The sequence below is a fragment of the Ranitomeya imitator genome, chromosome 3 (assembly GCF_032444005.1).
Source record: "Ranitomeya imitator isolate aRanImi1 chromosome 3, aRanImi1.pri, whole genome shotgun sequence".
Classification (NCBI taxonomy): Eukaryota; Metazoa; Chordata; class Amphibia; order Anura; family Dendrobatidae; genus Ranitomeya; species Ranitomeya imitator.
In genome coordinates, this window is record NC_091284.1 from 432,200,345 (window position 1) to 432,216,416 (window position 16,072).

General features: G+C 41.3%; 1 protein-coding gene across 2 annotated transcripts in view; it reads left to right on the top strand.

The window, feature by feature from the left end:
• The window catches only part of SRRM3 (serine/arginine repetitive matrix 3), a 777,290-nt gene extending 761,422 nt beyond the window's left edge, over positions 1-15,868 (top strand). For both annotated transcript variants that reach the window (XM_069757291.1, XM_069757290.1), the window contains exons 15-16: positions 7,333-7,470; positions 15,548-15,868. In XM_069757291.1, coding sequence (XP_069613392.1) covers positions 7,333-7,470; positions 15,548-15,743 — 334 coding nt within the window. In that variant the 3' untranslated portion in view covers positions 15,744-15,868. The remainder of the gene's footprint in view (positions 1-7,332; positions 7,471-15,547) is intronic.
• Positions 15,869-16,072: the final 204 nt, after the last annotated feature.

Below are 16,072 nucleotides of genomic sequence, written 5' to 3' on the forward strand. Positions count from 1 at the left end.
TCTGGTCCAGCTTGCTATTATGATTTTGTTTTGCTAGCTGGAAGCTCTGGGATGCAGAGTGGCACCTCCGCACCGTGAGTCGGTGCGGAGGTCTTTTTGCACACTCTGCGTGGTCTTTTTGTAGTTTTTTGTGCTGACCGCAAAGATACCTTTCCTATCCTCAGTCTGTTTAGTAAGTCTGGCCTCCCTTTGCTGAAACCTGTTTCATTTCTGTGTTTGTGACTTCATCTTTACTCACAGTCAATATATGTGGGGGGCTGCCTTTTCCTTTGGGGAATTTCTCTGAGGCAAGGTAGGCTTTATTTTCTATTTCTAGGGCTAGTTAGCTCTTAGGCTGTGAAGAGGCGTCTAGGCCGTGTTAGGTACGCTCCACGGCTATTTCTAGTTGTGTGATAGGATTAGGGGTTGCGGTCAGCAGAGTTCCCACTTCCCAGAGCTTGTCTTGTGTGAGTTTAACCATCAGGTCGTTCCTGGTGCTCCTAACCACTAGGTCCATAACAGTGAGCTGTGCTATACACTATGTGGCTGCTTTATACTATGTGACTGCTATATACTACGTGGCTGTCCTATATACTACGTGGCTGTGCTATATACTACGTGGGTGGCTGTGCTATATACTACGTGGCTGGCTGTGCTATATACTACGTGGCTGGCTGTGCTATATACTACGTGGCTATGTTATATACTACGTGGCTGTGCTATATACTACATGGCTGTGCTAAGCGCGACGTACATACATACATGCATATTCTAGAATACCCGATGCATTAGAATCGGGCCACCATCTAGTATATTATATGCGGTCAAATAGTAAATGTCACACAATGTGTGCAGCCCTGATGTCACATAGTCACATGCTATCTGCCAAAAGGAAATTCATGGTAAAAAGCATAAAGAGAAACACTTATGCAATAATAGTATACATAATTACCTCCTACAGGATATGATGCAGGACCCCAATAGTGTGATACTTCTCATCTTATGATATATAATATATCTTTCTACAGGGTACTGGTATCTCCTGTAGTAAATCAGAAAGACATGGTGGATAGCAGAACAATTTTCACATTCCTCCAGACCAGAGAGCAGAAAATGTGGAGGTGTTAGTCTGTTCCTTTCATAACAATGTGTTTTCCAGGTTATCCCCCCATACCATCGCTTATGTTTTCTTCCATTGAGGTCTATCCCGTTAAACTCTTCAAACTCTTGTCCCTGAATCATTTTGCGACTTGGCTTCCACACTTCCTATTCTGCAACATTCCCACTCTCATCAAGGGGCACTTTAAACATCCCCATTGATAATCCACTCTGCATCTGTCACTTATTTTCTTTGTCTAACTGCCTCACTTGGCCTCTTCTACACATGAAGATGGGAATATACTGGACCTGGTCTTCTCTCAGCTTTGCTCAATATATGACTTTACTAACTTACTTCTCCCTCTCTCTGACCACAGCCTTCTTTCTGCCCATCTCAGCACATGTCCACTTGCCACACATACAGAAATCTACGTGCTATCAATACGGAGCAGCTATTCAACCATCTAAAGTCACCTTTAGCTCCAATCTCATCCCTTTTTTGTCCAGACTTATCCAGCATTATCACATTATAATAAGACATTGGCAAATGCCCTGATTGAAGCAGCACCTGCTATACACAGACAGTGGACACCCTGTCCCTCATCATATCACTATCTGACAATCCAAAACAACTCTTCAAAACTATCCTCTCCTGCCTTAACCCTAACGTACAGGCTCACCTTCCCAACCTTAGCGCTGATGAACAGGCCTCTTATTTCCAATAAAAAAATCAGCTATATCCATCAGGACATTTTGGCCCAATCCTCTCAGATCTTGGATCCCCATCCCTCCCACACCTGAAGTTTACTTTCCACCTTTAAGTCTGTGACAGAAGAAGTTACCACTGGTTCCTTGCTTCTTCTCACCCTACAACCTGAAACAATGTCCCTATTCTCTCACATCTCCTTCAGTCACTCTCCTCTGCTGTCAGTACCCACCTAATTGAAATATTTACTCTTATTTATTGTCTCTTCCTTCTGGTACTGTTTCCTCCTCACTCAAACATGCCGTCATAGACCCATTAATAAAAAAATGTCTAGAACTGCCCTGCTAACTACAGACCAGTGTTTAATCTCCCCTTCATCTCTAAACTCCTGGAATACATTTTCCACTCTCATCTAATTCTCTATTATATAGGTGTCTTCCTGACCCTTTACAATCCAGTTTTCATTCTTTACTCTACTGAAACTGCCCTTATAAAAGTCTCTACCGATCTATTAACAGCTAAACCAAGTTTCACTACTCTCTGATTCTCCTTGATTTCTTCTACATTTGGCGCCACGGATCACCAGGTCCTCTTCACTATTCTTCACTCTCTCTGTCTCAAACAAACTGCTCTCTCAGTTCTCCTCCCACCTATCTGACCGCTCCTTCACTGTAGCATTTGCTGTCTCTACTTCCTTTCCTCTTCACCTTACTGTTATGGTTCCTCAAAATTCAGTCCTAGGCCCATTCCTCTTCTCTGTATACACTGCCCATATTGGACAAACTATCAGAAATGGGTTTAGAGTACCATCTATATACTGACAACACCCAATTATACCCATCGTCTTCTGACATCACCCCCACCCTAATTCAAAATTCCAGAGATTCTGTGAACACAATGTCCTCCCTCTATCTGAAACTGAATCTCTCCAAAACTGAAAGTCTCATGTTCCCTCTCTCTACTATCCTAGCTAAACCCAATATTGCAATTGCCGTGGGTGGTTCAAGCACATTCACTGACTTTGGATCATATTTGACACAACATTTTCTTTGTTTCCTATGTTTTCTAATCACTCATTTGCTCATGTCACCTGCATCTTAAAAACATTTTCACAATCCAACCGTTTCTCTCCTTTGAAACTCTTTGAACATTTTTACTGTAACTCTTATTAATTCTTGTCTAGACTACTGAAACTCTCTACTGATCAGTCTTCCTCTTACGAAACATTCTCCTCTCCAGTCCTTCCTGACTGAAGCCGCCAGGATCATATTTCTGTCCAGCTGCTACTCCAGTGCCACTACCCTGTATCATTCATTGAACTGGTTACCTATCCGCTACATAGAAACATAGTATTTAAGGTTGAAGGAAGACTTTAAGTCCATCTAGTTCAACCCGTAGCCTAACATGTTGATCCAGAGGAAGGCAAAAAAAAACCATGCGGCAAACACTGAGCTCCACATTGGGGGAAAAAATTCCTTCCCGACTCCATATACGGCAATCAGACTAGTTCCCTGGATTAACGCCCTATCAAGGAATCTAGTATATATAACCTGTAACATTATACTTATTCAAGGAAGGCATCCAGTCCCTTCTTAAATTTTACTAGTGAATCACTCATTACAAGACCATATGGCAGAGAGTTCCATAGTATCACTTCTCTTACAGTAAAGAATCCACAAATGTGATTATGATTAAATCTTCTTTTCTCTAAATGTAGAGGATGCCTCCTTGTCCCCGTCACAGGTCTGAGAGTAAAAAGATCGTTAGAAAGGTCTTTGTACTGTCCCCCCATATATTTATACATTATAATAAGATCACCCCTAAGCCTTCGTTTTTCCAAACTAAATAACCCCAAGTGTAATAACCTGTCTTGGTATTGCAGACCCCCCAGTGCTCTAATAACCTTGGTCAAGTTCAATTTAACCTTATCTCTTTTACCCACAAATCTCTCCACAGTTCTGTACCACCATACATCGCCTCTCTCATCTCTGTCCATCACTCTACCCGTAGTCTTCATTCTGCATCTGATCTAAGACTAACAACCTCCATAATGCAAACCTCCCACTACAGTCTCCAAGATGTCCATCTTGCTTCACCAGTTGTTTGGGATGCATTACCCCGGTTGATCCAAATAATACCTAGCCCTCACATTTCTATGAGTGCTTTAAATATAAATCTCTTTAGACAGGTCTATCACCTCACTTCACTAATCTAACTCTTACCTGTTCCCCCTTTCTAAATGTTCATCAGAATCTGGTCCCTCCTATTCATCTGTCTCCACATCCGCCATGCACCCAAGAGCACTGTGTAACTGCACTTAGACAGATACTGGCTGATGACTGGCTCATGTAGCATTATTTGAAAACCCCTATCTATTATGATAGCATACATGTTAGGTGTCGAGTTCCCGCCTCTGCACAGGGGGAATCTCAAACCATCTCTGCTGCAGTCTCCCATTCTTCTCCAGCCACAGTGGAGTCTGCTCAGCGGAGACGTCGGTCCCAGCGTCTTGCTCAGTCTCACTCTGTGCATAGGGTTACTGCTGCTTTTCCTGCTTCTGTCATTGAAGCCAGTGCTGGGCAGCGGCGAGCAGACGCTTTTGGGACTAAGTCCTGCTTTTTCCCTTCTGAGCATGCCCAGGGTGAGATCTCCCATTGGAGATCGAGGGTCACATGCTCAGATGCTGCAGCGGTTCCCATTGGTCCTCCAGGAAGGTCCTGAAGGTGCTAAACTTCTGTGGCAGCTTCCCATTGGTCCTTTATTGGAAGGTCCTATACATGCTGCAGCTATGTAAGCTTCGCATGACCGCACGGCCATGCGCTAGTGTACAATTGTAATCGTGTGTGTGTTGATGAGTGCAAGTCGTTCCTTAAAAAAACATCCCTTGTGTATGACTGTTCGCGTAAGGTGTATGGCTGCAATCTAGCGCCCGGCTGAACTCACAGTGTTAACACACAAAACAGCGCCTACTGCTGTGGCCGCCAGTACAGTGCCACGCGCCATTAGAGCGCTTCTTTAACCCAAGTCAGGGTGGTTAGTGGCGTTCGCCAGTATGGCACAGTTCACACTCTCTTGCTATTTATTTATTAGTTTTGTTACGTGCGGTACTGCGGCCCTGTGACGCAACAGGGTTCGCTTCCTTCACACAGGGTGAAGTTAACCCGTGTGTGTATTCACATTGTACCGCCATATAGTCCGTCATTACTTGGCAGCAGGTTCCATCTCTGCACGGTGGACCCCGGGCTGCGAACGCACCTTATTCCATCTTATTATTTGGTGCGTTCCGCTAGCCCTAACAGTACATGACAAGCACTTTTTACCTTTGGGGTTATTATCACTATTTCCTTATAGATTGTAAGTTTGCGAGTAGGGTCCTCACTTTTTCTGTAACTGTAGAAATGTGTTACTTTGTATTGTCTCTGAAAAAATGCTATCAACCTGAAGCCCTAATGCTGAGCTGCTGTCAGTCAGTGCGGTAGGAATTGTTACAGAATGGTTACAGCCGCCACTCTCTATACACGATGCGGTGACTGAACTTGTGGCGGCACCACCCTCGTGACTGAGACCCGAACTCTGCCTAGAGGAATAAAATTAATTTCCTTATTGCAGCGGGGCATAAAGTGCAGGTTCTGGGCTGGTTCAAAATGCTATTAACCTGCATATTTGCAGGTTAAAAGTGTTTTTTTCACGTAGCAAGTTCCCTTTAATTGTAAAGTGCTGCGGAATCTATACAGGTGCTTCTCAGAAAATTAGAATATCATCAATAAGTCAATTTATTTCAGTTCTTCAATAAAAAAGTGAAACTCATATTATATAGTCATTACAAACAGAGTGATCTATTTCAAGTATTTCTGTTAATGTTGATGATATTGAAGAACTGAACTAAATTAACTTTTTGATGATATTGTAATTTTCTGAGAAGCACCTGTAGGCACTATATAAATAAAATTATTTTTTAATTATTATTATTATTGGTGAATCCTTTGATATCAGCTGTGTATAGAGGTGTCACCAGTCATTTTAATCCTACCTCTGATAATATGGAGCCATGCTGTAAACGTTTACAGAAAGGATAAGAATTATGAGTCTAAAAAAGCCCTAGTGCGCCATTGTGAACATTCCAAGATTACTCTTGGTTTTTGCAATATAATTTGAGGGCGGCATGAGGTAGGGGCTGTTCTGTCTTCTTACACGTCCCTCACGGTGTACAATCTGATATACAGCATAAACCTTCTGCCTTCCAAAATAAGCAGACCGTTCTCTTTAGCTTGTTTATTGGTCAACAGATGAATGTATAGAATAGGAATGTATGAATGTGGTAAAACTACAAGAATACAAACAACAGGTATCAGTATTGAGCTTAGAAAATCAAATAACTATGACATTTACAATTAACAGTGAAAGCACACAGCGAGATGGAGCTTGTACATGTGAACACATGGCTTAGTAACAATCTCTTAATCAACAAACATTGGCTCACAACACCTCATGGAAACATAGGGTTAACGTTACCCACAGTTGAAGCGCATGTCATATCCAATGAGTCCTTCTAGGAAAACGTCCAAACACCAGATAATGAATAACGACAGTGCCTCACAAGTTGGTGAATTTGCATCACAGTTATTCTGCCCCTTGTTGCGATGTTTCGATTAAAAGAGATCTTTATCAAGCTTGATAAAGATCTCTTTTGATCGAAACGTCACAACAAGATTTAACAACAGTTCTGAATACACAATACCACAGAACTTAGTTAGTTTCCTTACCAGATATACTTTATGAACGATAATGGAGTTTTAGTAACATAATGCATGACAAAGTTTTACACAACTGTTCTGCTAGAGTGCTTCTTACAAAATGACTGTGTCACGGCACCTTCTTATCCAAAATGCATTGGTTTCTCCCACAATGCAATTGACACCCTTACAGAAAAACAACATGTAATACAATTAAACGTCACCAGATGGTGCTATTACCACATTAGGGGTAACTAATACAGTACAGAGTACTACAGCTTATTAAAGTGACAACAGTAATTTTAACCTCGTTTTTCTGCCCTAATGGGCAGAACAGGGCTTGAGACACTGATTTCATGGTTGTGTCACTAATTAGTCTGTGTGCTGTTGTTTTAATACAATAATTGTTTTTATCGGCAGGAGAGTATCACTACTGAACTAGCTGCCGGCGTGCCTCCTGGTCCAACCACAACCCCAGCACTGATTAGCAGCTTACTGTCAATATACAATGTACATTAAAAACTGCGGTGTTGTCAGGGTCAGCTTTCTGAGCTCTGCTAGATATACAGCAGAGAAATCTCTGGTTGTAGCACAACTTTTACACCCAGTAAAGTAAGTGGTATATGGTTGGAAACAGAGACTCTGTTCCTACAGTATGCTGCTCTCAGATGAGGTAGCAAAAACTTGGTGATAGATTCCCGTTAATAAAGACCATAATATATGAAACTAATGCATTTTTTTAAATTCATGTAGAGCAAAAACTTAATTCAAACAGTAGGTCATTTTCTGAAGATAGCTTTACTTCAATTTTCTTAGGGATAAAGACAATGAGACTCGCGCAAGGCATAATGACACAGAAGCAACAAGACCTAGACGGCGGTCTAGAAGTTATTCGCCTATTCGAAAGAGAAGAAGGGACTCACCAAGCTTCATGGAGCCGAGAAGAATTACAAGGTAAATGTTAGAGATGCAGGTTAGGTAATAAGACATTGATGTTTATTTACAGAGGGTCAACTGTACACCATAGTTTTTCTGTGTGATATACCAGGCATAATTAAAACCATTGGGCAAGTATTAAAAACGGCTCTATGCAGCTATTATTCAGGTCAGTAGGAGCCATATAAAACTAAAGATGGATTAGATCCCATAATCAAAGAGATGGCCAATGGTATTAAAGTAACGGTGCAGAGGATCAATGAGCTGTAGAAAAGTAAGATATGCACCTTTTACCAGTAGTAACAGCTGTTTATCTCTATGAATGTGTAGAATATGTAGCTCTGATAACTATAAAGATAAAGGGAACCTGTCACCAGGTTTGGCCGATATGAATTACGGCCACTGCCTTTCTGGGCTTATATACAGCATTCTGACCTGCAAATGAAGAAAAATAACTTATACTCACCTGCAGGGCGGTCCGGTTGGATGGGTGTTACAGGTCCTGATCTGGCGCCTCCCTCCTTCTTATGATTGCCGCCCTCCTGCTTGCTTCTTGGCTCCCTGACATCACCCTCCTGTGTAGGTGTACTTCTCTGCCCTGTTTAGGTCAGAGCAAAGTAATGCAGTGTGCAGGCGCTGGGGCTCTCTGGCCTTTCCTGGCACCAGCGCACTGCAGTACTTTGCACTGCCCTCAACAGGGCAGAAAAGTGCGCCTGCTCAGGAGCGCCAAGCCGGGGGGCCATGAATTAAGCTGGAGGGCAGCAATCATAAGATAGGAGGCGCTAGACCAGGACCTGTGACACCCATCAGACTGGATCGCCCTGCAGGTGAGTATAATAAAACTTATTTTTATTATCTTGCATGTCGGATCGGGGGCATAGCTACAGAATTATAGAATATAACGTATATAAGCCGAGAAAGGCAGTGGCCGTAACTCTTATTGGCCAAACCTGGTGACAGGTTCGCTTTAAATTAAAGAAATCAGGCAATTTCAAGAAAAATATGTAAAATTACAGATATTTTGAGACTGTTGTAAAAATAAATTTAACAAATTATATAAAAGAAACCTTTAGTAACATAATAGTAACTTTATCTTTAAATCGTAGGTTTGGACAAATGTAGTAAAATAATTGCAACGTATTGGATTCTTAAGGAGGACCTGTCACCAGGTCAAACGTGGTCAGTGTTAGTTCTTATTTTATTTTGCTGCCCAGAGGAATCCATTATTTTCTTTCTTTAAATCTGCCATGCAGATCCAAAGATATTTGTTTTTTTTTAATCCCAAGGGGGTGGAGCTCAATAAGTATTAATACAGCAGTCTAAGGACATGCCCCCATGAGCATCTTTTGAGCAGCGCTCCCTTGTTGAAGAACAAATTAGCACAAAAAAAAGGCCGATACCTCTGGGACCGTATGGTGGATTTAAGAGAAAAAAAGGAATAGTCAGAAGCAGAGGGAATAAAATAAGAGCAAAAACTGACCACTTTTGACCTTTTTTTCACTCCCTTTCTTCCCAGAGCCATAACTTTTTAATTTTTTGGTCAAAATGGCCATGTGAGGGTTTGTTTTTTTGCGGGAGGAGTTGTATTTTTGAACAAAACAAAACAGGAAAAAAGTTCCAATTGTGGTGAAATTGCAAAAAAAGTGCAATCCCACACTTGTTTTTTGTTTGGCTTTTTTACTAGGTTCACTAAATGCTAAAACTGACCCGCTATTATGATTCTCCAGGTCATTACAAGTTCAGAGACAACAAACATGCCTCGTTTCTTTTTTATCTAAGTGGTGAAAAAAATTCCAAATTGTGTTAAAGAAAACAAAAAGTGGCATTTTTCTATACCCATAGCGTCTCCATCTTTCGTGATCTCGGGTTGGGTGACGGCTTATATTTTGCGTGCCGTGGTGACATTTCTAATAATACCATTTTGGTGCAGATACGATCTTTTGATCGTCCATTATTGCATTTTAATGCAATGTCGCGGCGACCAAAAAAAGAAATTCTGGCATTTTCACTTTTTTTCTCACTACGCCATTTAGCGTTCAGGTTAATCCTTTTTTTTTTTTTGATAGATCGGGCGATTCTGAACCCGACGATACCAAGTATGTGTATGTTTGATTTTTTCAAATTGTTTTATTTTGAACAGGGTGAAATGGGGGTGATTTGAACTTTTATATTTTTTTTATATTTTAAAAAACATTTTTTTTTTACTTTTCACATGCTTCAATAGTCTCCATGGGAGACTAGAAGCTGCCATAACCCGATCGGCTGAGCTACATATAGGCGATGATCAGATCGCCAATATGTAGCTGAATTACTCACTTGCTATGAGCGCCGACCACTGGGTGGCGCTCACAGCAAGCCAGCAGTGACAGCTATAGAGGTCTCCAGGAGACCTCTGGTTGTCATGCCAACCCACCGGTGACCTGCGATAACGTGATGGGAGTCACCAGTGGACGATTGCCGGAAGCGCTTATTAAATGCCACTGTCAGAGTTTGACAGCGACATTTAACGGGTTAATAGCCGTGGGTGGATTGCTATTCCACCCGCGGCTGTTCCGCGCACATGTCAGCTGTTTAAAACAGCTGACATGTGCCTGAAAGATATGGGCTCACCACCGGAGCCCACTTCAAATGGAGGGAGTCCGACGTGGGCGTAAAATTATGCCCAACGTCGGAAAGGGTTAAAAGTTTTGCCCCGTTCGCCTTCTATGGCCTCTGTGCAACCCTGTCTATTGTTGGTTGCTAAATGAGTTAACTGTCAGTCTCATCAGTATGATGGTCTAACATGAACTCTTTTATCTGGTATATACTGAGCAAATTTATGACCACAAGCCACATTAAAGTTGAATGTGCAGACAAACAAAGTGCATGAAAAAGCCAGGTGCTTAGTTTTTAATGAAAGCAAATTGCAAAAATTATTTCTGTGAAAAACAAAATTGCCCCCAGAGGTGGACAACCCTTTAATAACTACCGTATTTCATTACGAGTAACAATGCAGTTTTTAAGTTAAAATAATTGCCCCTAAAGATAGACAACCATTTTTAGAAATATTCCATCATGAGTAGTAATGCAACTGTTAACGTGTAAAGAAAATGCACTGACAGAGGCTTTTTAGCTTCAGAAAGTTGATGGAATGGTCACTACAGCAGCTACTATTTGGACAGTGTACAGGTAAACAGAGCAGCAGGATTCTGACCTATTATTACTCAGTAAACCCCTTTATTCTTTCTAATTAATACAGACTTATTTGTCTCGATGAAAATAGATTACACATAAATGCTATGTGGTGAAATATTGCAGCATTGTGTTACTTTACTATGTGACCCTTTCTCTACTGAATGAAGGTTTGGAAAAAAAGAGCAGAGGAAAGGAAAGTGACTGCAGCAGTGGACTATTCTAACATTTGCTTATAATCTGTAACAGACCAGTGCAAATTGCAGCCTGAGGACCACAATAGGCCCTTTGACTGTGCCTGTCTGGCCCACGGACTGGGATAGCTACAGGGCTGGAAACAGTGGCATGACAAACCACGCGACCACCCCCCTGGTGCCATGATTAGAAGAGTATCTGCACCCTCAATATGCAGTTACTTTTTAATGTAATGGTGAAACAGGGATCCATTAGCTCCCTCTTCCACCATTAGCTTGTCTGTCTAGATGACGCCTCGTCTCAGTTCACAAAGAGCTCAGCAGCACATTTGGAGAGCAGAGCGAGGCTAGCAATTTTTGATGGACTGTGTGTGATAATACTGTGAGGGGAAACCATACTGTGTGGACTGTGGAGGCATCATACTGTGTGGGTGAGCTGTGGGAGCATTATACTGTGTGGAGGCATCATACTATATGTAAGGGGTGGCAGCTAATTTATACTGTGTTAAAGCAGTGGGAGCGTTATACTGTGTGTGGGGGAATGTACAATTGGGTCATTATACTTTGTGGGGAAATGTACTTGGGAGAAATCATTCCATGTCTTGAGCAATGTACTGTGTGGGGACCATCACACTGTATAGGGGAGCTGTGGGGGAATCATACTGTTGGGAGAGCGGTGGGATTAACATACAGTGTAAGGGGACCGTGAGAGCATCATACTGTGTTTGGAGGCATGTGGGGGTCATTATATTGTATGTGGGGGGTATTTGTGAGTCATCATACTGTGGAAGGCTGTTAGTGTATCATGCTCTGGGAGGCAGCTGTGAGGGCATCATGCAGTGTAAAGGGACTGGAGCCATCGATGTTTGTGGTCAGAATATGGGTGCCATTATTCTATGTGTCGGGGAGCTATGGGGCATAATGCTGTGTGGGGGAGCATCATATTGCATGTGGTGAAGCTATAGGGGCTATTATACTCTGTGTGTGTCTGTCTATATGGCTGTGGAGTATCACACTGTGGAAGGTTGTGGGGGCATCATACTTTGTGTGGTGGACAGTGATAGCAGCATACTGTGTGGGGGGCAGGAGCAGCTAATCAACTCACTTAATTCTGCTCAGTTTTAAGTAATAACAATTAATAATAAAAAATTAGGTTCTCCATGTTGGTTTGGTTTTTCACAACAGTCAGGGTCTCTCATGTGGCCCCTTGGGACATTTAGACACATAAGTCTGCTAATGTATACTCAACAGAATAGATTTCTTAAATTACGACCCTTTGCACAGTTTAGTATTTTATTTTAAATGCATTAGATATGTATAACAAATGAATAAAATTGTTTTTTTTTGCCAGCCAGGATTGACAAAGTAAAAGTAAAATGTTTTTTTTTTTTACCATGTAATTGATGCTGTTCCATCCCATGTTAAGGTTCCTTGAGATGACGCGCTGCCAGTGATGTCCAGTACAGCAAGTATATTTAATTTCTAGGGTAATCTTGTCACTCCAATCTTTTTAGATGAAGCTGAGCGCTCTTAAAAATACACTAACTACTTACAAGATGTCTTTGTCTTTATGCGGTCTGTCCAACCTAGGGATCTGATCATTTCAGCTTTGTTCTTTTAACAATTTGCTATATGTGCGACACAGCTTTTACTGGATGGGGCCTTTTCTAGGGCAAAAAATGATTGCATTTCATTCGTGCACACCAAGCTACCAGTATAGGGAATCACAGAACGTTCCGACCCATTCTGGGAGCGTCTATAGGCGCTGCATCATTGTCTAAGACACCTAAGAAGTTTGAAATACAGTATGTTGTGGATATTGGATTTTAGTTTAGTAATTTTTCACTACTTGTAGTGTGTCGAGTCTGTTAGAAGAAAGCATGTAAATGTGTCAAAATGCGCAGAGTCATAGGTGCTAAAATAAGAAGGTGCCATTTATGGCGTCCTTTTATTCATGCTTGGCTGGTCTCTGTTAAGGAAGCAATTTTGAGAGATGTGCAAAGAGCTTTCACATTTGTGGCTTCTTTTTTTGCACCATCTGTCAGTCTGTTGTGTAACATTCCAGTGAACTATATTTTCTAGCCCTTTGCCATTTCATATTATCTAATGAGCACCATGATTTTATATTGAAACGCAATAAACATATATAAACCATTAATATATATATATATAAACGTAATAGCTCAATAATTAGGTTAATAATATTTCAAGATGTGCTCATATTAGATATTGGTCAGGGCTCTTATTGCTTTGATTGATAGAAATGCAATTCCTTTTTGCTCAACACTATCCATTAATCAAGCCTCCAGGTTCACTTATTTACTAACCCCCCTGTTTCTGCATATTGAGAGTCTGTCTAAAGCGTGGATTATGTTGGGCCAATTGAAATCACATTACAAATTGTACATTACATCAAGCCTAACCATCATCTCTCTTGCTGTTTTTGAGCAATAAGAATGTTGAACTTATTTTTAGCCTAAACAATCAACTGGTGGAAAAAATGTTTAGGCAAAGACATATTTTAGCTTATTAGTCAAATTATTGTAGTTTTGTCCACAAATTGGTAAAATGTGAAGTCTGGACATAAGAAAGTTAGAGATACTGTAACTTTTTTTGTTACAAAAGTATTTTGTCATTTAGTGCAATGTTATCTATGGTTTTACATAGGACAGTAGGTCTTACATTCCTGTTTACATGGGACAGTAGGTCTTCTATTCCCATTTACATAGGACAGTAGGTCCTACACTCCTATTTACATAGGACAGTAGGTCTTACATTCCTATTTACAAGGGACAGTAGGTCTTACTTCCCATGTACATGGGACAGTAGGTCCTACATTCCTATTTACATAGGACAGTAGGTCTGACTTCCCATTTACATAGGACAGTAGGTCCTACATTCCTATTTGCATAGGACAGTAGGTCTTACATTCCTATTTACAAGGGACAGTAGGTCTTACTTCCCATTTACATGGGACAGTAGGTCCTACATTCCTATTTACATAGGACAGTAGGTCTGACTTCCCATTTACATAGGACAGTAGGTCCTACATTCCTATTTACATAGGATAGTAGGTCTTACATTCCTATTTACATAGGACAGTAGGTCCTACATTGCTATTTACATAGAACGGTAGGTCGTACATTCCTATTTACAAGGGACAGAAGGTCATACATTCCTACTTAAGGTACCTTCACACATAACGATATTGTTAACGATATCGTTGCTTTTTGTGACGTAGCAACGATATCGTTAATAAAATCGTTATGTGTGACAGCGACCAACGATCAAGCCCCTGCTGGGAGATCGTTGGTCGCTGAAGAAAGTCCAGAACTTTATTTCGTCGCTGGATCTCCCGTGGACATCGCTGGATTGGCGTGTGTGACACCGATCCAGCGATGTCTTCACTGGTAACCAGGGTAAACATCGGGTAACTAAGCGCAGGGCCGCGCTTAGTAACTTGATGTTTACCCTGGTTACCATCCTAAAAGTAAAAAAAACAAACAGTACATACTTACCTAACGCTGTCTGTCCTCCAGCGCTGTGCTCTGCACTCCTCCTGTACTGGCTGTGAGCGTCGGTCAGCCGGAAAGCAGAGCGGTGACGTCACCGCTCTGCTTTCCGGCCGCTGTGCTCACACAGACAGTACAGGAGGAGTGCAGAGCACAGCGCTGGAGGACAGACAGCATTAGGTAAGTATGTACTGTTTGTTTTTTTTACTTTTAGGATGGTAACCAGGGTAAACATCGGGTTACTAAGCGCGGCCCTGCGCTTAGTAACCCGATGTTTACCCTGGTTACCGGCATCGTTGGTCGCTGGAGAGCGGTCTGTGTGACAGCTCTCCAGCGATCCGGATCGTTGTCGGTATCGCTGCAGCGTCGCTTAATGTGAAGGGGCCTTAACATAGGACAGTAGGTCATACACTCCTATTTACATCGGACAGTAGGTCCTACATTCTTATTTACATAGGACAGTAGGTCTTACTTTCCCATTTACATAGGACAGTAGGTCCTACATTCCTATTTACATAGGACAGTAGGTCCTACATACTACATTCTATTAACTCATTGAGTCATCAGGAAGCAGATAAGATACTGCTATAAAGAGTTGTATTGATTTTTAACCTTTGTCTTTTTACCTTATATTGTCTGATAACAGACATTTAAGGTCCTACTTAGACTAATGACAGCCAACCCTGACGGGTTCAACCTACGGTTTTATGTGTATGTGGGCCCTCGACAGATGATTGTCAAGGGAGATAAGGATCCCACATCTTGGATTTCAGACTTCTCATCCTTTTGTTCTCTATGAAATTTGTAGCCAGAGATGACTGCCAGCAACTCTGTTATAGAAAGAGACAAGTGATATAGCTGGCGTCTGAATGATCACCCGAACCCTTGCTCAGCCAATAGCTATCTAGCCTTTATGGGGGAACTTTAGGCTTTAAGTAATGTACACCTAGCATTACTGGTCTTTTTATTGGCTTCGATTTGCCCCATTTCCAACATCTTGTTCTTTTTAACAATTGAATTGACTAACACACTTTTATTTTTTGTAGGGTAAATGTTCAAATCTAATTTGATACCTCGTAAAATAACCTGTTAACAAAGAAATGTTCCATACTATTCTAAATAGCGCTGCGGAATATGTTGGCGCTATATATATATAAAATTATTATTATTATTATGTGTGCTTGGTGATGTAATTAATTTATTTGTCTTCATTTGCAGTGCCCGGAAGCGTCCTATTCCGTACTACAGACCAAGTCCTTCTTCCAGCTCCTTGAGTAGCTACTCTCACAGTCGTAGTCGAAGTAGGAGCTATGACAGCTATAGCAGCTACAGCCGTAGCCAGACTCGAAGCCGTTCTCCCAGCCATAGTAGAAGCCCTAGTTACAGGAGCAGCTCGGAGAGTGCTGGATTTTAAGCCTCTGTGCATCAAATCAACCGTCTACTAATCACATTTGCTTCCTAAAGTAGATTGTGTGTTAGCCCAAGAAAATTCACAGGGTTGGAATGTGAAATAGAATAATATATGTATATATATATTTATATATATATAATGACTATTCACTGTTTTTCGCATCTACAAAATCACATTAATATAAATCTATCCTAGGAAAGCTCTTACAATGCATACACTTCACACAAATGTAAATTCTGCTCTTAATTCTGTCTACATTTTGAGTTTTTCCATGTGTTCTAATGCTGCAAAGCACAGAAGTCACAACCTCTTCACCCCTACATAGAATGGTG